Raw genomic sequence first — 26,140 nt, forward strand, 5'->3', positions numbered from 1 at the left:
CCCTTCACTCCTCTCTTGGAGACGGTCCAGTCTGAGCACAAGCATCTCTCTCAAGTGTTCCATGGTGGCTCAGAATCCAGACAGGTATCCTGTCTGGAGGGGGCCCTGGGACAGCTCTTCCCCATGTGCTGAGGACCCACCTGAGCCAGCCACCGAGACATGGGAGCGGGGCTGTCAGGCCCAGGCAGAGCATAGAGCCCCGGGGTCTGAGCCAGAGGGAGAGCTCCTGCCCGGCCGCCAGGTGCCTGGAGGATCTAAAGGAGACCAGGTCAGTAAGCCAGGTGTCCCGGGGCATCAGGGGTCGTTTATGACTTCATCCTGTGATTTCTAGGTCACAGAGATGCCCAGAGCCTCTGGACTTATGGTGCTTTGGACATTGGATCTGTGACTTTCCTGATGGTCCAGTGGCTAAGACCCCACGCTCCCATTTCAGGCGGTGTGGGTTCCATCCTTGGTCAGGAAACTAGATCCCACATGACGCAACTCAGGGTTCGAATGCTGCAACGAAAAACACTGCATGCCGAAAGAAACTAAGACTTGGTGCAGGCAAATAAATGTTTTTTTAAAATGTCAGGCCCTCCCACCCTGCCCCAGGAATCTGCCCTCAGGAGTGGGCGAGTCCCTCCCTGTCCTCCACCCTGGCCTCGCTCCATCTCCCAGACCGCCATAGCTGCTCAGTGTCGGGGAAGCTGAGTCTGGGTGAGGTCTCCAGGGTGCCCACTCACTACCCAGGAGGAGGAGGACTGGGGTGGAGTGAGCTGAATTTCCTTTCTATTTAAAGAAAAAAACCCAAGTCAATATTTTTAGGTGCCCGCTAAGAAGCTGCTTCCTCTGAACAGGGTCTTCGTCTGCCATGTGGCGGGGAGGTGACTGACCCAGCCTGCAAGTTAGGATTGGAGGGGGGAGGAAGGGGGGAAAGTGGGGGGAACCTGCTTCCTGGGCTGGTGCAGTTCAGTTCAGTTCAGTCGCTCAGTCGTGTCCGACCCCATGGACTGCAGCACTCCAGGCTTCCTGGACAGATGCTAACATCTGGTTTCAAGTGAAGGGTCTGTTTTTTTCCTACTCAGCCAGTAGGTTTGCCTGAAGCTCCACAAGGAACTTGCCGGAAATTGGTGGCAACTTGAACCCAGGCTCCTTCTGGCCTCTGGATTTCATTCTGATACCAGACCACCCAGGCAGCTGGCGTGTACCAAGAGCGGGCTGAGCTCTGTCTGGAAGCCGTATCTGAGAGACTCTGCTGCGGATGCCTGAAGCCACATGTGGGATTGTCAACCTGTGGTGGTTTCTCTCTGCCCGACAGGGACAGTTGCAAGAATGTTCCCCAATGACTCTGTAACTTGTGCCTGTGTGGAGTGAGCGCATGCTCCATCATGTCCGACTCTTTTCAGCCCCATGGACTGTAACTTGCCATGCTCCTCTGTCCGTGGAATGTTCCAGGCAAGAATACTGGAGTGGGTTGGCATTTGCTACTCCAGGGGAGAAGGGAATGGTTACCCACTCCAATATTCTTGCCTGGAGAATTCCACGCACAGAGGAGCCTGGCAGGCTATGGTACTTTCACTTTCTCTCCAGGGGATCTTTCCGACCCAGGGATTGAACTGGTGTTTCCTGCATTGGCAGGTGGATTCTTTACCGCTGAACCATCTGGGAAGCCCTGTGCATGTGTGGAGGTCCCCTCTGTCCCCCAGAGCAACTGGGAAGGACAGCTAAGACCCAAGAGAGAAGATCCGTCTCCCCTTAGGGGCTTCTAGGTTCTGGTTGATCCCCGGGAGGTGGAGCTGAAGCCTGGGCACGTTGGCAAGTGCAGGAGGAAGGACTAACTGCTGGACGGACAGCTTTGCTGGTAAATCGGCCTCCCCAGCCACACTCTCGAAGATTCTGCACTTCCAAGGGGCTTCCAGGTCATCAGTAGGCCCCTGGGGAGGGAGACCTGGGAGTCACATCCCATCAGGGCTGCCAGGACCCGAGAGAGAACTGTGGTGCCCTATACCAAGGTCACAGGTGTGAAGCCCTGTACCAAGGTCACAGGATAAAAATCTCTGGGACTGACCAAGCTCCATAGCAACTCTTGTCATGAGCCTCTAGATCTAAACCAGCCAGTTCCCTGATCCCACATTAGGTAAAATATCCACCCTGTAGCATCCTAACCAATTACTTAATGCCACCATTCCAGTAGGAATTTCTCTATCTTGAAGCTCTGAAAATTTGGCTACTAGCCTGTGAAAAGATTCGACTCTCCCTTGAGCGGGCCTGCTGTTCTAACAGCGTCTCCCACTCTAATAAACTCTGTTCGCCTCTCATTCTGCCTCATGTCTGGAAATTCTTTTCTAGCCTGTGCACGGACCACGACAGGAACCATCCTCTGGGGTTCTGGCAGCTCCAGTGCCCTCTGCTTGTGGACCATGAAACCAAGGCCAGCACACGGGAGGGCCTGAGCCGAGACCCACAGCAGCCTTTCCTGACCTCCGCACCCGGCCAGGCTCTCCCATCGCCTGAGCCTCGTCTCTTCCACCACCAGATGGGAAGCCCTGAGGAAGGTTCCGTCCCATCCGAAGCCCGTCGCACAGTGCCTGGCACACAGTAGGTGCTCAGCAAACATGGTGGGTGGGTGTGACATCAGCAGTGTTTCCTCAACACCTAATTTGAGGCTCCCCACTTGTGGAGTGTTTCCTGGCCCCCTGGCCTGTTCCCCAAAGCCCCAGAACTGCCGCCTCTTGTGAACTCCTGCTGCTCCCGCCCCAGGTCAGCACTTGAGAGCCCACTTTGTGTAAGACGAAGGCCCCAGCACCCGAGTGACCCCTACTGTGTGATGAATGGGTGTGATGGGGGACACACTGCCTGCTCTCGCTGGAGCCCGTGCCTCTGGCCATGGGTCTCTCCTGAAGGGCCCAGGAAACCACATGAAACCCAGGTTCAGGGCCTCCTCACCTGAAAGCTGGGTTGAGTCTCCCAGTCAGCAGAAGAGACGGAAGTTCACAGTGGTAAAACTGGGCTGTCACTCTGCCCCTGAGCATCAGGGCTGGGATCTGAACCCAGATGTTTCTGACTCCAGAACCCAACCCTTAAGCCCATAGCGTGCTGTCTCTTCCCAGGGGACCCTGGAGAGGCCCAGGACGGTAGGATCTGCCTACTTGCTCCCAGCATACTACCGAGGGGCGGAAACCATACCACAGGCTACGTTGCACACCCTTGCTGTTTGGACAGGCCTCGGGCCCTGAAGGAAATCACTCTTGGCAGGAGCACCTCCCGAGGGGAGCTGCTGTGTGGGCAGAGTCGGAGCCGGGACCTCTTGGAGCCAGTCCTCTCTGCTGATCCAAAACACAGGTCCACACAACCTCACGCAACGTCCTGAGGCAGTACTGACTCAGTCAACAAGCACTTAAAGGGCGCCAACTGTTTACAAGGCCATGGAGATGAGTAGTTGACCCTTGCTGGGCTAGTGAGGAGGTTATGTGTGTGCGCGCTCAGTCATGTTTGACTCTGTGACCCCATAGGCTGTATCCTGCTAGACTCCTCTGTCCGTGGGATTCTCCAAGCAAGAATACTGAAGTGGGTTGCAATTTCTTCCTCCAGGGGATCTTCCCAATCCAGGGATCGAACCCATGTCTCCTGCATTGGCAGGTAGATTCTTTACCACTGAGCCACCAGGGAAGCCCACTGGGGAGGGCCCATCACAGGACAGATCACATGCTGGTGTGGAAGAGGGGACCCTGCCTGCCTTGTTCACATCTGGGTCCCCAGCATTCACCACAGTGATGAGTTGTGTGTGGGATAAATGGACGGATGACGGATGATGGATGGATGACTGCAGGGCCAGGTGGTTTGGGTGATACCGGTCTCGCTGAGCCTTCACACCACAGCCAGACCTGGCTGGACCCCTCTCCAGTTAGAAGCTGCCTTGATGACCCCACTATTCCAAGAAATAATGCTCCAGATTTCCTCCCCAAATCAGCCTGACCACCATGAGATGTCTTTGGAGTCTCGTGCTTTATATTGGGAAGGGATGGAATTTTACTTTCTGCTCTAGATTTGTTTTAGCATAAAAATATTTTCCTTCAAGTCCTGGAGCGCAGATTTTGTCCTAGGAGGTGGTGCTGTTTGTCCTGTGGTTCAAGTTCTCCCAACTCTGTGTAGTGACGTTTTCGAGAAATCTGAAAAGCTGAGATCGACCTGGGGTAATGTCCACATTTCTTGGCTGGCCTTCAAGGCCCAAAGGTCTGGCCTCTGTTGCCTCTGCTGCCCACAGTGGTCACTTGGACTGTCACCCTCGACAGCACAGGACTCTGTGTGGCCCCCCCGAACCCAATTCAGGTTGCTGCATCTGAACTTGTACTAACCCTCAGGATTCAACTCGGCACCTCCTCCTCCAAGAAGCCCTCCTGGCTCTGCCATGGTCTCCATCATGTCTCTCATCAGACTTCCAGTGTAGTGTTAGAATAATCTGTCCACTATACAATGCAGCGGCTGACAAAAATCCAATCCATATTATCTTAAGTTGGAAAAAGAGGTGGGATGGATTGGTTCACAACACTGGGAAGACACGGGTGGAGCAAGCCTGGGGGTGACGGGGATGCTTGGAACTCCGTGCCTCTTGTTTAAGTGGCTTCTTTCTCTGAGACAGGAGGCCTGGCTGCCTGCTCCCCAGGCAAACACACCAACAGCTCTGAGTCACAGGAAAAACACTCTTTTCCACCAGCTCCAGGTAGAAAATTCCAGGGAAAGTGTATCAGTCCAGGCACCAGCCCAGTCCAAGCTCACACAAACTAAGACTAATTTGAGGAGAGCTGCAAAGGGGGCTCTTTACAGACACCTGGGTCTACGAGGGGGCAGTACTGCTTTCGGACCGGGTGGAGGGCTGACTCCATCCCTAGACCTGAAGAGCTGGTGCCAGGGAACAAGCGCTAGAACCTCAAGGGGGAGAGACGCGGGGAGTCTGGCTGCACAAGCACTGTGACCTTCCTTTAAGGACACGGCCAGCCCAGGGGACCCTTCACAGCTGGGGTAATAAATTTCTCTGTCGCTCCTGTTCCACTGATGGATCCAGCTGGAGCCGGGGGGCCTAGGGAGCATAAGATGCAGTCCATGCAACCTCCTGGGGCCCAGACCAGGGTGGGGGTGGAGAAGGATGCAGAGGTGGGCAAACAGAAGACCCTTCGTGTATCACCTCCTCTCCCTGGACCTCTCCGGGGTTGGGGAGGGGGCCTGGCCTCCTCATGGTGGGGGGTGGGGGAGGGAAGAAAGGGAGAGGGAGGTGAACCCCATAGTGTTAAGCCCACTCAGCACCCCAGGCCTCAGGCCAGGGCCTGCCACGGGCCTCCTCTCTCCAGGGCTCAACACTGAAAACTAAATGTTGAAACAGATAAAAGAGGATGTTGCAAAGCCTGGTGCCCACGCCTGCTAGGCTGTGTTCAGCTGCTTCCCAGGCAGTGAACGAGGCCCCAGGTCCCAGCCTGGAGTGCAGGTGAAGCAGGCAGAGGGCATCCCTGCAGGGAGCTGCTGGGTAGATTCTGGGGGTCTGGAGAGGGAGGGGGCAAGGAGGACTAGACACTGTGGAGGAGAGAAGAGACAGGCTACAAGACTCCCTTTTTAGGAAAAATGGAGCCTATTTATGAGTCACCAGGCCATCCCAGGGCAGAGGCTGTGACACGGGCAGACCATGCAGACACGACCCTCAGAGGGGAGGCTGCAGTGGGCCCTGGGCCCCAAACTGCCTCCGGGGTTGCCTGAGGTCCAGCCCAGGGACCGTCCCGCCGAGGGTGACTAGCGTATGGCACCTGCAGCCACTCATAGCTCATCTGTTCAGTTCAACCAGCTTGGACAGCAGCTCAGATTCAAGAACTGGCCTGAATCTATAAGCCGATTGCATGTGTCTCCTCTCTCTAACCTGACTGTCACATATAGGAACCAGGATCAGGTCTTCCTTGACTTTTGTCCACTTCACGTAGCACAATGCTGCACATAGTAGGTGCTCAGCAAATGACTGATTAAGAACTCATGAATGTTCTCTTTGGACAACGAAAACTGCTTAGAAATAGTAAAGAAAGTTAAAGAGAGACCATAAGCTCACAAGCTGGAATCAAGATTGCCGGGAGAAATAGCAATAACCTCAGATATGCAGATGACACCACCCTTATGGCAGAAAGTGAAGAGGAACTAAAAAGCCTCTTGATGAAAGTGAAAGAGGAGAGTGAAAAAGTTGGCTTAAAGCTCAACATTCAGAAAACGAAGATCATGGCATCTGGTCCCATCACTTCATGGGAAATAGAGGGGGAAACAGTGGAAACACTGGAAACAGTGTCAGACTTTATTTTTTGGGGCTCCAAAATCACCGCAGATGGTGACTGCAGCCATGAAATTAAAAGACGCTTCCTCCTTGGAAGAAAAGTTATGACCAACCTAGATAGCATATTCAAAAGCAGAGACATTACTTTGCCAACAAAGGTCCGTCTAATCAAGGCTATGGTTTTTCCTGTGGTCATGTACGGATGTGAGAGTTGGACTGTGAAGAAGGCTGAGTGAGGAAAAATTGATGCTTTTGAACTGTGGTGTTGGAGAAGACTCTTGAGAGTCCCTTGGACTGCAAGGAGATCCAACCAGTCCATCCTAAAGGAGATCAGCCCTGGGATTTCTTTGGAAGGAATGATGCTAAAACTGAAACTCCAGTACTTTGGCCACCTCATGTGAAGAGTTGACTCATTGGAAAAGACTCTGATGCTGGGAGGGATTGGGGGCATGAGGAAAAGGGGACGACAGAGGATGAGATGGCTGGATGGCATCACCGACTCGATGGACATGAGTTTGGGTAAACTCCGGGATTTGGTGATGGACAGGGAGGCCTGGCGTGCTTCGATTCATGGAGTTGCAAAGAGTCGGACACGACTGAGCGACTGAACTGAACTGATAAGCTCTGCTCTAATGCAGGATATTTTCTGTAGCACTTATCTAAGAGTGGTTACAACTCATACATATCAGAGATTGTCTTCAATTTAAAATAATAAAAGTGTCTTTTAATAATAAAAAACAAAATTCAAGAGCTGGGCAACTGCACCTCTGCTGTCTCTGGTGTCTACTCCACCTTTTAGGATTTTGTGAAAACCTTCCATGGCAGCCCATGAAGTCATAATATTTGCAAGGAATCAAACCACGGCTAAGACTGGGGAGGCTGTGGTGGCCCTGGAATTTTTGAGGCACTAGGAGTAATTTTAGCATTTGCTGTGGGGGTGGGGGGGCAAGTAGAGCATTCTGGTCAGGTTTATTTTCAGGAGTGAGGGGACACCCGTGGACACGCCCTCTCGCCTCACCTTCTAACTTTGCTCCCGAACACAGGTGGGCGGCGGAGCGGATGGCCTGCAAAACTGGTTGTAAACACAACCCTCGGCTTGGGTTTCTTGGGGGATGACTTGCTTCTGAAATAGCTTGATAATTAGAAAAACTTTTGGGTGGATGTTCCCTCTCCAGAACACAGAATAACAACTGCTAAAGTGGTTATTTCTGTTCACTAGGCGGCCCTGATTTCTAAGGCCTGGGGAGCACCAGGTGAAAAGTCTGAAGCTCTCCAACGTGCTTTCAGCTTGAGTGGAGGGCCACGTGGGTCTGGGTGCAGCTGTTTCTCCTTTTGGGAAAGATCCTCGTGCTGATCACAACACTCCAGGGATGGACATCTGCCCCCCCACCCCCACCCCCCACCACCCAACCTCATCCAGGGATCAGTCCAGAGCTGGGTGCTACCTGAATTCCCATGAGCAGGGGCTTTGGGGCAGGGGTCTGATTAGACAGGGGAGCACAGGATTTGATGGTCAGTGGTTAAGGGGGCTTCCTCAGTGGCTCAGCAGTCAAGAATCTGCCTACGAATGCAAGAGACACAGGTTTGATCCTGGGGTCAGGAAGATACCCTGGAGAAGGAAATGGCAGCCCACTCCAGTACTCTGGCTTGGGAAATCCCACAGGCTAAAGTTCACGGGGTTGCGAAAGAGTTGAACATGACTTAGCAACTAAACAACAACCACCACCACAACCAGGGGTAAGAATCTGCCTGCCCAAGCAGGGGACACAGGTTCGATCCCTGATCCAGGAATACCCCACGTGCTGCCAAGCAACTAAGTCTGTGAGACATAACTACTGACCCCACATGCTCTACAGCCTGTGCTCTGCAACAAAAGAAGCCACTGGAATGAGAAGCCCGAGCACCACTAGAGAGTAGCCCTCGCTTGCTGCAACTAAAGAACAGCCCTCGCGTTGCCACAAAGACCAGAGCAGCCACATACACACACACACACACACACACACACACACACAGAAATTACCAAAAAGGGGCGTGTAGTCCTTGCCTAGAGGCTACATCGATTGCACAGCACTTGACAAACATTGAGAAAACCCCAACTGTTCATATCCAAGAATCTACGGGGTGTTCCGATGAGGCGGAGGGACGTGAGTGGGCCCTCCAGGCACCTCCTGGTGCTGACACCACAGTGACCCTTGCTGGACCCAATAAAGTCCTCCCTAGGGTGTCCCAGGCAGAGCCATGAGCCCTAGGTTCTCTCTCCCCTGGGCATCCCAGGTCACTGAGATGCTGTGAACTGTTGGCAGCCACGATCCCTCACAGGAAAGGTCATGTATCAAGGCAGGAACGAGGCCACCATGCACAGTAGAGTCGCCAGATGAAACACAGGACACCCTGGGAAATCTGCGTTTCCTGTGTGCACGTGCGTTTAGTCGCTAAGTCATGTCTGACTCTTTGCGACCCCGTGGACTGTGGCCTGCCAGGCTCCTCTGTCCATGGGATTTCCCACAAGAATAGAGGAATGGATTCCCATTTCCTTCTCCAGGGGATCGTCCTGACCCAAGGATCACACCCACATCTCCTGCATTGGCAGGTGGATTCTTTACCGCTGAGCCACCTGCATTTCAAGTGAACAAGAATAATGTCTAAGTCCATCCCAAATGTTCCCTGGGACATACTGCTACTAAAATGACACTCGGGGACCTCCCTGGTGGTCCAGGGGCCCAACTCTGCACTCCAATGCAAGAAGCCTGGGTTTGATTCCTGGTCAAGGAACTAGATTCTGCATGTCACAACTAAGACTCAATGCAGCCAAATAAATATTAAAAAAAAAAATCTTTAACAGTCAACTAGCAATTAAAAACATTTTTAAAAATAAAATGGTTATTTGTTCTTTACCTGAAACACAAACTTCCCTGGGTGTCCTGTGGATCTATTTGCTAAATCTGGCAGCCCCAATGAAAGAGCAGCCTAACGGCTTACTGGTGACATTGGCTGACTTCCCTGACTTTGGTCCCACTGAATGTGCCCCACCCTGGCCCTTCCGAAGAGTGGAGCCAGGATGTCCTTCTTTCAGATCTAGTTTGAGTTGGGTTTCTGTCACTTGCAACCGAAGGAGTCTGGGTTAAAATAGAGATAACTTAAATGTTCAACAGCAGAGGAGGGGACATGCTTCCAGGAGGCTTCCCGTCAGTGGATCTCACACTTGTGTGGAAACCAAGATTGAAGACCACGGGGATGCGTGGAGAAGGCTCACAATGAAGTAAACTAAAAAATAAAGGCTACAAAACCGTGTGACACAGAGATAGAGCATCTACCTGAGAGAGGGAGGTTGCTGAACATGAAAACTACTAGGTGGGGTGGCAGGCACTGCAGACAACTTCCTGTTTTTCACTTTTTTGGCCATGCTGTGCAACATGCAGGATCTTAGTTCTCTGACCAGGGATGGAATTTGTGCCCCTTGCAGTGGGAAGCAAGGAGTCGTAACCCCTGGACCCACAGGGAAGTCCCTTAATGGTGTCTTTTTTATACATAAATGAAAATCCAAATGAGAAAATTCAGTTTTTCCAATGTGCCTCCCCTCTCGATTGGAAGTGAGAATGGGGACAGACCTCAGCTTTGGGGTCCCCCCAGTAATGAGGGACGGGGGATCCTGGTGGGCTGCCATCTGTGGGGTTGCACAGAGTCAGACACGACTGCAGCGACTTAGCAGCAGCAGCAGTAATGACAATCACAAAGAGAATCAAGGAAGATGAGGAGACAGCAGTGAAAGCCAGGTCCCCCAACCCCAGCCAGGTCCCCCGACCCCAGACTCTGTCCTGGCCCCCCGATTTGGTGGTAGCCGACAGGTCTTGACGACAGTTACCTCTTGACCGTCAGTGAAATGAGGTCTCCTGCCCGGGCTGTGGTGGCCAATGCTGTGGAAGTGGACTCTTAGCAGTGTGTGGCAGCCACCTTGAGGTGTGGCTGTGTCCAGTGGATCAGAGGTGACCTTGGAGACCACTTCTAACAGAATGTGGGGCTAGAAGTGACTGGAAGGCTACTGAGAAGTCTGCTAGTGAAGAGGACGCGGACGAGAAAGAGGAACTTGAAGAGGGGTGGACAGTGGACCTCCCAAATAAAGGGCAGATGGAAGGGTCAAGAACACGAGGAGCAGAGGCTCAGTGAGGACGTGAGCTTCGGGTCACCTCTGCTAATATTGCTCTGCTAACACTTCTGCAGTGGAGGGGACTGGACTGCAGTGATTTAACATTCATTTGTGTACTTTTTGGCAATGTATGAATTCACTTATAATGAGTATGCATTATTTTACCAAAATACTGATGCTTCCAAAGGTGCCCCGACCGACACCCACCTCAGACATCACAGTGAATGCCCTCCAGGCGAGGCCTGCTCCAAGAGTGATCCGCCAGGTAGGCTGATGGGAAGATGACGTCCCTCAGGCTGCTTATGAACTTAGGAAACCCAGTTGTCTTGCCCCTCACTGTCTCTCCCAGGAGCCCAAGGGACCCTCAGGCAAGTGGGGACTGGCTGGCTGCTCAGATCCACCTGTGATAGGTGCGGGGTAACTGGGTCTGCCTCGCCATACCCCCTCTGAGCACACACACGGCCCATCACACTCCGTCTCCCAGAAAAAATAAAGGGCAGGGATTTGGGGGAAACAATTTTATTGTTTAAAAAATAGATGGTACATTTGACATACAAAAAAGGCATTTTAAAAACTCTGATCTGAATATGTCTCATTGTCAGAGGCATCGTTAAGTGTCCAGTGTTTCCATAAAAGCCAGGAGCAGTTGCTCTTTCTGCAGAAAGGTGTGGCATGTTCACGCCATTGGCCGGGGTGGGGGGTGGGGGGGCAGAGGGGGGGTCATGGTCATGGTCTTCCACCACCTGGGGGAACAGACAGTCCCTCCAACCTAACAGCTTGCTTGTCTCTCTTCCCTCCCAACAGAAATCCTGTTTGGATTTCTGTTTCTCTGCACGGGACAGAATGCATGGACATAACCCAGATTGCAACACACCATGATTTCAGAGCCCACACCCCCCATCCAGGGGGAGCCCCATCCAGGGCTCTTCCTGGCAACAGCTGCTAAACACAGCACCAAGAAGTCTGGAAACCTTCACTCGGGCTCGGGAAGCGGTGGCTGTTGGAGCCGGCGGAGGCCCCGTGATGCCTGCTCTCACCCCGTCCTTCCAAACCAAGGAGGGGTGGGGCAGACTGTGCAGGTCGTGTCTCAGAGATGCACCTTCAGCCTTGACTACCAGCTTCTCCAGGGTCCTTCCTCTTATACGCAAGTACCTCACACCACTTATAACGACCTTTCTAGACGTCCGTGGGGTACAGCTAAGGACCCAAACTGATGAACATACGTAGTTCTGTTTACACTTCTGTTTCTAAAGCTACCAGTCGCTCAACCATATTCCATGTGACTTTCAGTGAATGGAAATGTATTTATCCCTTCCCATGCCAGAGGGACAGAAAAGATGCAGAGATTTCCTTTAGAACACCTGAGAGCAAGGGAAAGACTATCACGAATAAAGAACCACCAAGAATAAAAGCAGCATACTTAATTGAGATCTCCGCCCCTCCCCATCTATGGGTCCCATGCAGTTACAGCACTGGCGTCTGCTTTACAAAAGAGATGGGCTCCTGAAAGTTGGCTGGAGAGGACAGTTCATCAAAGGGATCATTCCCCCCAACTCCTCCAGCTCGCTGTAAGGTCAGAAGTGCCTCCTCTAGTCTCAGGCTACTTTTCTCTTGTGCTGACAGTGTTCGTGAGTGTGCACCTTGCTTTGCAATGAGCTGAGGAATCCTTAAGAGTTCCTTACTCTGGCCCCACCTGGAGTGCTGACAGCCAGAGGCCAGAAGCCTGAACCTCTGGACAGGGGTCCCGGGATGCCCTGGAAGATGCACATCTTCCAAGAACACAGGCTGGTGTGGGTCCCCATGGGCTTCCTCTGGTGAAGATGCCTGGCACTGGTAAGGCCTCTAGAGCAGGAAGAGCAGGAAGCGGGATTTTCATCTCACGTGGAGGAAACACAGTGTGCAGCAAAGGACCACAGAGGACACGCTGGTGCCCAGCTCCAATCTCCAGTGAGCAAGGGAAGATGGACTCTGGACTGGCAGGCTGACGCCTATAGGTCAATGCAGGCCCATCAGTGGGGCACAGTGGGGAGACAGGTGAGGTTCTTGGAGGAATGAATCCATGACCTCAGTCAAAACACTCGGGGCCTCCTTGAGAGCTGACCTCACTGCAGATCCCTCCTGATGCTCTCCCTGGGCACAGACTAGCTGCCAAACAGGGATGAGGCTGGAGGACCCACCCTCTTCCTCATGGGAATCTCGACTGCCACGGCACAGCTGCAGCCTTGAGGGGAAGTGGGAGGTTCCCAGAGGGGAGGTGGGAGGGCTGGGAGAGGGATGCTCTTCAGTTCAGCGAATCGATAAGAGGGGGCGCGGATGGCCCCTACTGGGCCACACAGGCGGCCACCGCGAGACACAGCCGCCTCTCAAGCCTCGGCCCCGCTGAGTTTATCTTTTGTGGGGCGGGCAGGCACCAAGCTCGGGGACTGCCACCACGGCCCCCTCACTCTTCTGTCACCACTGGCCTTTCCTGTGGCTTGTTCATTCTCAGACACAGACACACTGCCCGGCGTGGACTGAGGTCCGTGGGTCCCCGTCTGCTTAAGATAAAAATAGAGCTGGTAAAGCTGATGCAGAGGCTGCTTCTGTACGACTGTGTGTATTTTTGTCAAGAAAAAAAAAATCTGTTTCTGAAAACTGACTTGTAGGAAACCGCCCCTTAAGTTTCTGCGGAAGCGTCTCCCTCCCTTCTCAGCCACACTGTCTGGTTCTCTACACAAATGGGGAGGAGGAAGGTCCCAGACCGGGGAGACTGGGCCTGCAAGCTCTGGAACAAGAGCCCCCACGGGAGTGTTCTGAAATCCCGCCCGCTGGCAGAGCCCGGGGTGTGCTGGTCCCCAGGAGGCCCGGGACTGGGAAGAAAGCACTGTCGGCAGAGGAACGAGAAGTGGGGCAGGAGGACAGGACTGTCCTAACTTGCGGTTGGCAGGAAACTTTGCTCCAGGAGCAACATCAGAATCTAGCTTATAGCAGCTGGGAAAGTCCCTAAATCTCTCCCTGCAGCAATTGGTGATAAACCTGCTTTGGAGAGGAGGATGTGAGCCGGCCTCCAAGAGGAGGGGCTGGCCTCCTTTCACAGGCCTGCAGGGCCACTCCAGCTGCCTGGGCTCCGTCTGGGAAACTCTGGGAGCCGCGCTGGGCTCCCTGGGAAGGAGGTGGTACCGCAGGATGGCTGGGAGCACATGTCTACAACTCTGCGGCCCACATCCAATTTAGAACTGGCCTGTTGTCATTAGACAACTCCAGTTTCAACTTCAAAATCATCGGTCAATCAGGATCCCTCCACCTCCTCACGGGGTTATTGTAAAGATTAAACAAGACCATACAGCAGAAAATGTTTAGTACTGAGCCTGCCACCCTCTGTATAGAACCCATCACCCCTCTGTATAGGACACATCATCGCCGCTTCCAGAAGCCCTGGGGCTCTGATTGATGTGTCTTCCATCACCCACTCCTCCCCTCCCTCGTGATGGGAGCAGTGAGCATCCCACCACAGAGGCTGTAGCAGCATCAGCTGAGACCAGCCTGATGCATGAAGCTGCAGGAACAGGAAGCCTGGGTACCAGTTCCAGAGTGCTCATGAGCACCCGTGTGTGAGCTGGGTGTCCGTGCTCCCTTCCAACCCTTGGGACCTCGGTTTATACAACAGGGTAAAGTCAGATTAGAGCAGCGTGTTTCAAACTATGGATCAGCTTGATTTAGTGAATTATAAGCAGTATTAAAAAAAAAATTTTTTTTTTTTAAAGAAGGTATCCAGAATTCTCAGGATGAGAATTCATTTATGGAACTTTTGCTTGAGATGCAGATTCATGCATGAGTCTGAGCGCTGACTCATGATGTAAAGTGTGTTTCTTGCTGTGGATCATGACCCAGAAAGTCTGAAAACCACCAGCACAGGATAGGAGAGAGAAAAGGGGAAGGGGAGCTGGAGGAAGCAGGAATATGACAAAGGGCTCCCAGTGGACTACGCTGGTGTAACTTTATGACAGCGCTTCCTAGATGGTGGGATGGTGGGGTGGGGGTGGGGGGGCGGGGAGCTGTGAGGGAGGTTCAAGAGGGAGGCGCATGCGTGCATGCTCTCTGCAACCCCATGGACCGTAGCCTGCCAGGCTCCCTGTCCATGGAATTCTCCAGGCAAGAATACTGGAGTGGGTTGCCATTTCCTTCTCCAGAAGATCTTCCTGACCCAGGTATCGAACCCACATCTCCCATATTGACTGGTGGATTCTTTACCACCGAGCCACCAGGGAAGCAGCACAAGAGGGAGGGGATATGTGTGTACAAAGAGCTGATTCATTTTGTCATACAGCAGAAACTAACATTATAAAGCAACTGTACCCCAATTAAAAAACAACAACAACAACAAAAAAAACCCAGAGCACTTGATTCTGGGAAGGAAACCCTTGCACTTCCTGCCCCCGCCTGGCCCCTACACATGTTCTCCAAAGATGAAGGTGCATTTTGAGGCAAGGTGCTCCTCTCAGAACAGGACATGCCTGGCTCAGGCCCGTGGTAACTCGCTGTTACTCAGAAATGGTGACATCAGAAGTTTGCTGGCCCCTTATCCTGCAGTGACACTTGGGCACGAGCAGGTCCCTTTCTTTCTCACAGAAGAAGTTCCTAAGGAACAGATCGGGGAGGGGGAGGGAAAGGGGGGTCCTCAGTGCTACAGATCCAGGGAGGCTCAGGAGCCTGGGGCGGGGAGAGATGAGCATCTTTGTAGGGGTGGTCTGAGGGCGCCCCCATGTGGCCAGATGTGACACCTGCAGCAACGTGTCCACTCCCAAAGTCCACTCCCATCAGAAGCCTCAAAGCTAAAAACGCTGATTTTCAGAAAGGGAGGAAACTTTCCCACCTGGGAAATGTGCTCTGATCGGCCAAGGTGAGTCTTCTGGGCATTAATACTGATGTCCTGTCTGGATGGGGTCTTTGGAGGCTGGGGGAAGCCAAATGTTAATGGGTACCTTTATGTGCAGAGCCCCCGGCCAGCGCCCACCTCACGGGCAAACATCTCCAAAGCAAGAATTCTTGTAAATTCTTGAAGAAGTGTAAACGGCCTTGAAGAAAGTGCAAACAATCAAAAGTTGAAAGACACATTTCATGATGCTCCTTCTTGTCCAGGAAAGCCCTTGGTGTGACCTTGACACTTTGTATCTGCCTGATCTGATACAAACTGTGCCTATAAGATGGGGAAGCTGTTCCACACAAAACCCTGCTTTATCCTTCACTGATGTAACTTGGGCTCTGCAGAAAGCTGAAATTAAGCGTTTTGAGAATTTTCACTTTTTTATAAAAGAATTTTGTAGATTCCTCCCACCACTTGGGGGTTTCAGAGAAACAGCTGTTATTGGCCCAGGGCTTCTCAGGAGCACCCGTTTACTCTAAATGAGAAGCTTGACCAGGACCGCCTCCCCCAAGTCCTCAGTGTTGTGTTAGTGGTGAGGTGAGCGGTGGCAGGAGGGGCTGGCACACAAGAGGCCATTGCCTCCACGAGGTAGTGTGAGAGGGTGGGCAGCAGTTGCCCTTTCTCGGCACTGACAACCAGCGAAGGCCCTGGGACGGCGGTGGACTGCCACTGCTGACGTGGGCTGCAGCCGCCCTGCCAGGGAGGCCTGGCTCCAGCTGGGTGAGGGTCAGAGCCCCTGGATGGTCTGGGTGCCCTGATATCACATCTCACTCCCCCCAGATGTTACCAAAAGAGAAAGATTTAACTGGATCTTTTCAGGTAAAACAAGAGGGGACGCTGAGAGCAGAAACACTCACTGGGGAAGTCCCCTGAGACAAAACAATCTTCTTCAGTGTGGATCCCAGGAATGGTCTGACCAACTCTGTCCAGTGTGTTTCAGTGTTTCACGCACAGCTGTCTGGCTGTGGTGGCAGGTCCACGCTATCGGCGCCCGCCCCCCACAAGACAGGCTCCAGCGGGGCCGAGGCTGGAGACAGCGGCACATGCCTGGAGCAGGGCTCCTCCCTGATGGAGCCGGGGAACCTGTGCCTCCTGTCATTGGTAAAGTCCACCTACTGAGAAAAGGAGCCCCACAGCACAGTCGCAAGATTCCTGGATCCGTTCCACATCCTAGAGTTTGTTGCTAGGGTGTCTGAGGGACAGCAAAGAAGCAGAGTGGGTGGGAAGACCTCCCTGGTGGAGGTCTAGGAAGACGGGACCTGAGATGCAGAGCAGGTGGAGGTGGCCCTGGAGGGGACAGGACAGCAGGCTGAGCTGGAGGCTGGAGAAAAAAAGGACGGAGGAGGAAGCGGCAGGTCCTAGCAGGCACTCGTGGCTCCAGGTGGGCACCTAGGCTCCAGCATCCACACACTGCTTTTCTGCTGGAGGCAGTCCAAGGCTCCTGGCCCACAGGTACCTCCTGGTTAACCACCCCCCGACTGCACTCCTGCTCTGGCGGGGAGCTTTCAGACGGTCCTGTTTGCGCTGGTGGATGCCCACATGTAACTGCTGCAGGTTTTTTCTTAAAGTGGACATTTCTCCCGACTTGGATCTTCGAGAGCAGAGCTGCCATCTCTTCCTTGTTCCATGGGGACCCGCCACCACTAGACGGGGACTGTCACAGGATTGGGACGGGGTCTTGTCCTTCCCTGCTGAGGGCCTGACCCTGAGGTGTCAGATTCCAGAGAGGAAGGCACGCATGGGCAGGGGGCAGGACTGAGAGGGTAGAGAGAGGGCGAATGAAGGGAAGCACGGGGGTGAGCAAAGGGCCAAGGTTCCATCACCCCAGAAACGCATCATAATCCATGTACCACACGAGCTGGCCAGAGTCCGGCAGGACACCCGAGATGGGCCACTTCTTGGGGTCACGGCCCACGCGGCTGACCAGCATGGCAATTTCACGCTTCATCCTGCCCATGACCAGCACGGCCACCTTCCGGGCACGGTTGATGAGGGGCAGGCTGAGGCTCATGCGCCGGTGCGGGCTGGAGGGGCTCGTGGTCAGCACTACCAGCTGCTCGCCGTCCAGGCCGGCGGGCGACTGCGGGAAGAGGGAGGCCGTGTGCCCGTCAGTTCCCATGCCCAGCAGCACCAGGTCGAAGCTGCCGTTGGTCACAAGGGCGGAGATCTCCTCGGCATAGGCCTGGGCGCCCTGGTCCTCCTCGGCACAGAGCCGCTGGCGCCGGTGCACGGGCATGGGGTGGACGTTGTAGTGGGGGACCCGCACGTGCTGCAGCAGGTGCGTCTGCAGGCCCTGGAAGTTGGACTCGGGGTCCCAGAGAGGCACGCAGCGCTCGTCCACCAGCCACAGGTGCGTGTGGGCCCAGGGGAAGCTGTAGTGCCCTGTGGCCAGCTGCTGGAACAGGGCCACCGGGCTCGAGCCACCCGAGAGAGCCAGGTGGAACTTGCCAAAGCGCCGCACAGCCCGCACAGCAGCGGCCTCGATGTCACCCGCCAGCCTGGCGATCAGCTCCTCGGGCCAGGCCGAGATCAGCGGGCTCTCTCGGTACTTGGCCCTGAGGACCTGGAAGTCACTGGGCAGCGGAGCAGAGTCCGGCCCCGGCACCAGCTGCTCCGGCAGTGGCTGGGAGAAGGACAGGTGGCCGCCGCTGAACTCAAAGTCCAACAGCTGTCCGTTCTCTGCTCCTCCTGGGTAGAAGCGTGGGACCTCGTGGGCCAGGCTGTCCAGCAAGGGCGTCCAGAAGACCCAGGAGGCCAGCAGGTTCTCCGTGGTGACAAAGGAGTCCTTCCGGCAGTGGAAGATGTGAGAGATGAGCAAGGAGTAGGCGTCCTGCTCCCGCACAGGGCTGTAGGCATAGTAATCAGAGAGTGGGAGACCGAAGAGGTGCAGCCCGGGCCGGCCCTCCACTTCCTTCCAGCTGGCGGAGGGCAGGGCCGGCTGGAAGAGGTTCCTGCTGACCAGCACGGCAGGGCTGCCCAGCTCGCCATGGCCGATGTAGAAGATGATCTGCCGGGGCAGGCAGCGGCTCTGGGCAGCGACCCAATGCTTCTCGCTCTGGACGCAGAACGCCTGGTTCTTGAACAAGATCCGCACGTAGCTCACTCTCTCGTCCAAGGCTTTGCCCGACATCAGGATGAACGGGACACCCTCCCAGCGGAGGTTGTCTATGTGAACGAGGATGCCTGGGGTGGGTGACAGGGGGACCGCAGGGGTGACGCTCCAGCACAGGACCCGGGACCTCCCGGCTGGCTCACCTTCCCCTCTTTCGTTCCTGCTGGCCACCCTCCTTTTCTCTGATTTCTCCTCTGGGAACCTCTGGCCTTGCTATGCTAGCCTCACCCACACCTCTCACCTCTTCTATTATCTTCTCTTCCCAGTCGATGCTCAAAAAGCAGCCTCATGGGCCACCTCAGACACCCATCGCCCTTGAGGGGCCTCTCAGCGCCATTGTCCCCTAAGGGGAGCTAGGCTGAGGGGCTCCAATTGGGAGATTCTGCGAGAAGTCTCATGGAGCAGGGGTGGGGTTGCAAGGTGGCACTGATGCTAAATGGGGGTGGGGGGAGGTATTCCTAGGGAAAGGTGCTTCCTTCCTGTCTGTAGAGCACTGAGGATGTGCTGAGGCTGTCAGATATGGGGGGTGCAGGGGAAGGAGAGGGGGAGCCAGGCATCTCAGCTACAGGCTTGCAGGGAACCGCTGTGCAGCTGAGGAGGCCTGCAGGGGGCCGTGGCGGTGAGAGTCAGACGCAGAGCGCCCTCCAGACTGAGCTGCAAACCTGGTTTTCCCACGGCCTATCTCTGCGTGACCTTGGGCAAGTTTCTAGCAACCTCGCGGAGCCTCACAGCTGTTCACCTTTAAGTGAGGATGACACCGACACCTCCCTGATGTGTTTGCACGGGAGGATTAAATGAGATGACGTGCATACAGTGCTGGCACGTGATCAGCGCCCGACCAGCAGCTGCTGCTCTGGTGCTGGGGGTTGTGATGTCAGTGTTAGGGAGCCGGCCATCCCCAGAAAGCTCTGAGCCTGTGCAAGTGCCCCAGTGGGCACCTGCCTGCTTGGCGTGCTGCGTGCCAGCCAGGTGTGTCCCCGGCCTGCAGCCTCTCTGGGGGCTGGATAAGCTCCTCCAGGGCAGAGCCAGGTCTGAGCCCAGCTGGGCGAGCCCTGGAAACATCCATGGACTGAACAGAGATCACCACTGAGGTGTCTGTCCCTCTGTCCAGAGGGAGCCAGCAGGTGACCTGCTGCTTTAGGCTGGCAGAAGGCCAGGGAGGCAGGGGCATCTCTCACTCGCCTCCAAGCACTTTGGTAAAATCCCACTTCCAGCCCCTCCCGACCCACCCTGAAGGGGTCTGTGTTGGGAGGACTGCTTCCACCTGGGGATGGGGGGGCGGCCCAGCAGCCCGTGCCCAGTCCTGGGGGCCCACCTGCGAAGGTTGGCGTCAGGCTGTGGAAGCTGTCTGGCTTCTGCAGCTCCCTGCGCACCTGCCCGCTGTAGGCCTGATACTGGCCCAGCACAGCACTGTGCCTCTGCAGGCTCCGCAGCGCCTGGAAGGCCTGGAGCTTGTGCTGCAGCACGGACTCTGGGCTGCTGACATTGACGGGCAGCTCCATGGCCACCAGTGTGAGGACCTCCGTCAGGTGGTTCTGCAGGACGTCTCGGATGACGCCGTACTCCTCGTAGAAGCTGGTGCGGCCTGGCGGGGGCGGGGTGCGGGAGGAGTCATAAGGACCAGGCACGTGGCTGACCTCTGCCTGTGCTTCCTGTGCCCACAGCCACACTCCCTAGTCTGAAGTGCCAGAGCAGAACAGGGCAGGAAGGGGGCGGGTGGCCCTGAGCCAATGAGACCTACCCCACCAGGAGGTGTCAGACCCCGTGGGCCTCTCCAGGCCTCTGCCTGGGGAAGGCTCTGGTCCCGGGAAGCTAGGCATCGCCGTGAGGGCCTGGGCAGCCTGCTGGTGCGTGACCCTGGGTGAGTCACCTGACTTTCAAGTCTCTGCTCCTCATCCTGCCATCAAAGGGGGCTCACTGTCACCCCCTACCAAGCCCACAAAGGTGCCAGGTCCTTGCCCTCGGCTTATAGTCAGGGGGAGGGGGGGAAGATGGGAGAGAGGAAAAGCCAATAAAGACATTATAGACAGAGTTCATGACAGAGGGTAATAAGGAGTCCGCTCTGAGACATGCAAGGGCAGTCCTGCAAGAAGCCAGGCAAAGACGAAGGGAGCTAAGAGAGGAAAAGCCTGAGGCTGGTCGAGCTTGGCTGCCAGGTGCCAGAAGAAGGGGAGCAGGAGGGCGAGGCTGGGAGGGCGGGGCTTGCAGGATGAGGGGCCAAGGCTGCTTTGTCTCCAGGCTCAGGGGAAACAGTGCAGGGGCTGAAGCAGGAGATGTCAAGACCTCCGCACAGTCACACCCCCCGGCCTGCTGTGGTGGGGGCGACCGCAGGAGACCACGTGGCGGCCCAGAGGCCGGGGGTGGGGTGGAGGCGGCGGGGGCGGAGGGAGGTGATGCTGGGACCTGGGGGTGGTGATGCTGGGACCTGGGGGGGTGATGCTGGGACCTAGGTGGGGGGTGATGCTGGGACCTGGGGGAGGTGAAGCTGGGACCTGGGGGGTGATGCTGGGACCTGGGGGGAGGTGATACTGGGACCTGGAGGGGGCTGATGCTGGGACCTGGACGAAAGTGATGGGATGCAGTAGCTGGAGAGGGCGGATGGCACTTCTGGAGTCAGAACTGACTGGAACCGCTGACCCATGTGGCACTAGAGGTAAAGAACCTGACTGCCAATGCAGGAGATGTAGAGATGCGGGTTCCATCCCTGGGTTGGGAAGATCCCCTGGAGAAGGAAATGGCTATGCACTCCGGTATTCTTGCCTGGAGAATCCCATGGACAGAGGAGCCTGGTGGGCTATGACCCATGGGGTCACAAAGAGTTGGACATGACTGAAGCAACTTAGCATGCAAGCTGACCCATGCGGGCGAGCACCAGTGAAAAGGTGAAGCCAAAGCCAGCTTCAAGGACTCGGGGCGGTGGCGGGGGGAGTTGGCTCCTGGGAAGGTGTCTGCTCAGGCCTGAGCAGAAGACGGGCATGGTGACATTATCTGAGATGAGGGGACTGGGTAGAGGAAGGGGTTGATGGAGGGGAAACCAGGTATATTTAAGCTTAAAACACACAGGTGGAAATGGCAGGTGGCCAGTGGATGGGGTTACCGAGAAGGTAAAAGAAGGTGACCCATAGAAAGAACACCGACCACAGAGCTTGGCAGTGACAACAGTGCTCACTGCGCCTGGCACAGCGTGGAGACGCCAGGCACCCCTCCTGTTACACCCACAGGGTCTGGCACGGCGGGTCCATGACCATCCCTGTCTACATGAGAGGAAGAAGTCAGAGGCCCAGGGCTGGGGTGAGCAGTCAGGAGCTGGTTAACCACACACGTCACACTTCCTCCTCCAGGGCTCAGGACCACCTCTGACTACCAGTGACTCAAATACATACAAGCCAGTGGTCAAACGCCACAACCCCTCACAAGGCACGGCTCACATTCCGCTGACTTGCCGAGACTCGGGCCAATTCACAGCCTTATGTACAGAAAAAGGTGACATCACCACCGGAAGAGCAGCTGTTTATCGAAGGTTTGAGCGCGTCACCTGTAACATGGGATCAGCTCTGTCACCCAGCAGCTTCTGCTCGTCTTTCAGGTCTTGGCTTCTAGAAGATTCTACCAAACTCTCGGCCTACCCTCCTGGAGGGCCCTGTCTTTGGCTGCTTCCCCTGACTAACTTGGTGCTGCCTGTTATTCACTCTTCCTGCCACCCTGATGCTCCATCAGGTTAGGACTGCATCTGCCTGCTCCCTGCAGCATCTCAAGCATCAGATACAGTGCTGCAGTCACTCCGCAGAACACTGTGTGGTTGGGAAGCTGAACACACACACCACCAGGGATCCACCTCGGAGGTTCCATGTTCAGAAAAATAAAGCTGATGATGTAATATAAATACATAAACTGCTTTGAAAATATAATACGACCAGGACAAACAGAATTTAAAATCAGTGAAAAATACAAGGGGAAATAAGAAATTCCATAGACAGGTTATACGGATTACGAAAGGTCGGGGGAAAAAAAGTCAGTTATTAGAAGACAGATCCATGCAGATTATCCTGAATGCAGGTTAAAGAGACAGAAAGACTCAACACACACACACACACACACACACACACACACAGCATGATGACTCTTCAAAATTAAACAGCACGTTTTCAGGCAACTGGATCCACACAGAAATGATAAAGAAGCATAGGGCAAGTCCACCTAAAACCTGGAATGTGGAGAAGAGGAACTGGGATGGGACTAGGGGAGGGACCCAAGGTTGGCAAGTTCACTGGCATCTGTTATATGATAGTTCTGCATATGTTACCTAGATTGTGTGTGTGTGATAGTTCTGCATATGTTACCTAGATTGTGTGTGTGTGTGCACGTGCCTGCCCAGTCATGTCTGACTCTTTGTGATTCCATGGACTGTAGCCCACCAGGCTCCTCTGTCCATGGGATTCTCCAGGCAAGAATCCTGGAGTGGGTTGCCATGCCCTCCACCAGGGGATCTTCCTGACCCAGAGCTTGAACCCGGGTCTCTTGCATCTCCTGTGTTGGCAGGTGGATTCTTCACCACTAGTGCCACCTGGCATTGTGTAATCATTCTTTTTTTATCTGATCAATACTTAATTCAAACCAACACAAAGAAAAGGCCCCTGGTTCAGACCTGCCTGGCCCACCTGCCCTCGGGCCAGCTGGACGGTGAGCAGGGACCACCTGGCCTGAGTTCAGCCCTACAGGCCAGGCGTGGCAGTGGCGCCAGAGTCATGGGGCAGGAAGTGAGACCCACAGTCGGCTCCTGGGAAGGTGTCTGGTCCTCGGGAGTGGAGCGTGAGTTCGCAGCTCTGGTCAAGGAGGCAGAACCTGGGACACACAGGACAACCAGCCGGGCCGTTGCCGCTGAACTACCCTAAATGCCCCCAGCTGGGAAACCGAGGCTCAGCTCCTGGCGCCACGGGGGTCTGGTCTCCAAAGTCCTCACAATATCACTGAGAAGACATCAAGAAAAAGATAACAGATAATAGCAATAACGGCGGATGTATATCAGTCCATTTACCCCTCACAGTAACAACATGTACAGAGGTCCTGCTATTACCCTCATTTTAAAATGTAAAGAGGAACTTCCCTGGTGGTCCAGTGGCTAAGACTCTACACTCCAATGCACGGGGCCCGGGTTTGATCCCTGGTTGGAGAACTAGATCCCGAATGCCACAACTAAGAGTTCACATGCTGCACTAAAGATCCTGCCACAATGAAGACCTGGCACAGCCAACCAAACAAATACATATTTCAATATGTAAAAAATAAATACAATGAAAGGAAATTGAGGTTCAGAGAAGTCAAGCGACTTGCCCAAGGTCGCACAGCTGGGAAAGGGGTAAAAATTAAATTGGAACCTAGGCAGCTGGCCCCAGGGGCTTCCCTGGTGGCTCAGCGATAAAGAATCCACCTGCAATGCAGGAGATAGAGGAGACACAGGTTCGATCCCTGGATCTGGAAGATTCCCCCGGAGCAGGAAATGGCAAGCCACTCCAATATTCTTGCCTGGGAAATCCCATGGACAGAGGAGCCTGGTGGGCTATGTCCCTGGGGTCGCAAAGAGTCACAAACAACTTAGCGACTAAACCACAACAAAGCGGGTCCCAGAGCCTGCCACTCTCACCACCTTCCGGGCTCCCTGTAACTTCCCACCCAAACAGCCACACGGCAGAACAGGGTGCCTGGCATGGGCTGAGCAGCAGGGCTCTGGTGGCTTTCAGAAGTGGAGGCTGGTGGCTGAAGCAGGAAACCAAGCTGGGCTTTTTGGTTGGGTTGGGGGTCGACGCAAGGGGCCAGGGGCTCAGCACCTCACAGGCCAGGAAAGGTGTGAGGAGGAGAAGGCAGGGCCGTGTCCCTCGGCTGCAGTCAGGCGGGGAGTGCCTCACAGGTATGTGGGCCCACAGTGACCAAACCTTGTCATTTATACAGAGGACATGAAAAACCGGATCATTAAGTACAATCTTACGTGTACAAATAATTCAGATTTTTTAAATTGCTGTGCGTCTCAAAGAACTGTGGGGGGCCGACTCTGCCACTGAGCCACATCCTGGTTGGGGTGAGAAGCGTAAGCAAGAGGGCGGACGTCCCGACACACAGGTCAGATGATGGATGGGGGTGAGCCTGGCTAGTCCGGCAGAAGCGGCCAGTCTGTGATTCGCAAGAGCAGAGATCGAGAACAGATGGAAAGGGCTTTGGAAAGGAGGGTGAGGGGCTTGAGGAGCTATTAAAAGTCCTCGTCCTCACCAGTTAAGCAGAGTTACTGCACAATCCAGCAGCTCCAATCCCAGGTGGACACAAGAGAGAAAAGAAAACATATGTTCTCAAAAAACTTGTACACAAATGTTCACAGCGGCCTTATTCATGACAGCCAAAAAGAAGAACTCAAATGTCCACCAACTGATAAGTGGATAAATAAAATGTGGTGAATCCATCCACACAGCAGAATGTTATCTGGCAATAAAAAGAAATGAAGCGGGTGGCACTGAAACATATACATCACCCTATGTGAAAAAGACAGCCAGTGGGAATCTGCTGTATAACAGAGGGAGTTCAACCTGGTGCTCTGTGATGACCTAGAGGGCTGGCATGGGGTGGCAGTGGGAGGGGACATATGTATACTTGTGACTGATTCATGTTGATCTATGGCAGAAATGAACACAATATTGTAAAGCAATTATCCTCCCATTAAAAATAATTAATTAAAAAAAAAGAAATGAAGCACTGACACAGGTGTGGATGAACCTTGAGAACATTACGCTCAGTGAGAGAAGCCAGACCCAGAAACTCACATACTGTACATCCTATTTACACGAAATGTCTGGAATAGGCAAATCCACAGAGATGGGGAGTAAGTTTATGGTTTCCAGGGCTGGAAGGACGAGGGGCGCAATCAGAGGGTGGCAGCTAATCAGGGATGGGGGGGAATACAGAGCTTCTTTTGATGAAAATGTTCTACAACTGATTGTAGTGATGGATGCACAGCTCTGTGACTATACCAAAGCCCACTGAACTCTATCCTTAAGTAAGTGAATTATATGATGGGGGCTCAGCAGTAGAGAATCCACCTGCCAGTGCAAAAGACTTGGGTTTGATCCCTGAGTTGGGAAGATCCCCTGAGATGGAAACAGCTACCCGCTCCAGGATTCTTGCCTGGAGAATCCCATGGACAGAGGAGCCTGGTAGACTACCGTCCATGGAGTTGCAAGGAGTCAGACACAACTCAGAGGCTAGACAACAACAAATGATATGTGAATTATCTCTCAATAAAACTCTTTTTTTATTAGAGGTGGAACCCTGAGAGAGGTGCTGTGAGAAGATTAAGCCATCTACGATTTGCAAAATGAACAGAGAGGGGACCAGTGGGAATGAAGTCAATGAACAGCTTTGGCTGCAACTGAAGGAAGTAACGAGGGCTACAGCAAACAGTGAAGCATAAAGACACTGAGAGGATGAGGGAGAACTGCATGACAACTGGCTGGATCCACGAAAGGCCGTGCAGGGTTATGGTCTGCAGTCTCTGCAACCAGGCTGCGTGGGTTCAAGGACCTGCTGTGCCTTCTTTCAGCCCTGTGACCTCGGGCAAGTGATTCTACGTCACATATAAAAGAGGACTGGCCGCAGTGCCTGCTCTGTGGGGCTGCTGTGAACACCAACGAGCATGGGGCGTGGAGCAATACCTGG

General features: G+C 54.3%; 1 protein-coding gene across 4 annotated transcripts in view; it reads right to left on the minus strand.

The window, feature by feature from the left end:
- Positions 1–26,140, minus strand: part of LOC109570359 (SPRY domain-containing SOCS box protein 1) — a 134,794-nt gene that overhangs the window by 84,596 nt on the left and 24,058 nt on the right. For 2 of the 4 annotated variants that reach the window (XM_019976245.2, XM_019976244.2), the window contains exons 4-5: positions 19,758–20,027; positions 10,931–18,513 (exon numbers count right to left, since the gene is read on the minus strand). The exons of 1 other annotated variant lie outside the window; for it this stretch is intronic. In XM_019976245.2, the coding sequence (XP_019831804.2) occupies positions 17,150–18,513; positions 19,758–20,027 (1,634 nt within the window). In that variant the 3' untranslated portion in view covers positions 10,931–17,149. Of the gene's footprint in view, positions 1–10,930; positions 18,514–19,757; positions 20,028–26,140 lie in introns of those variants that run through there. One more of the 4 variants, XM_070768267.1, reaches the window with a different exon arrangement.

This window comes from Bos indicus, chromosome 16 (genome assembly GCF_029378745.1).
Source record: "Bos indicus isolate NIAB-ARS_2022 breed Sahiwal x Tharparkar chromosome 16, NIAB-ARS_B.indTharparkar_mat_pri_1.0, whole genome shotgun sequence".
Classification (NCBI taxonomy): Eukaryota; Metazoa; Chordata; class Mammalia; order Artiodactyla; family Bovidae; genus Bos; species Bos indicus.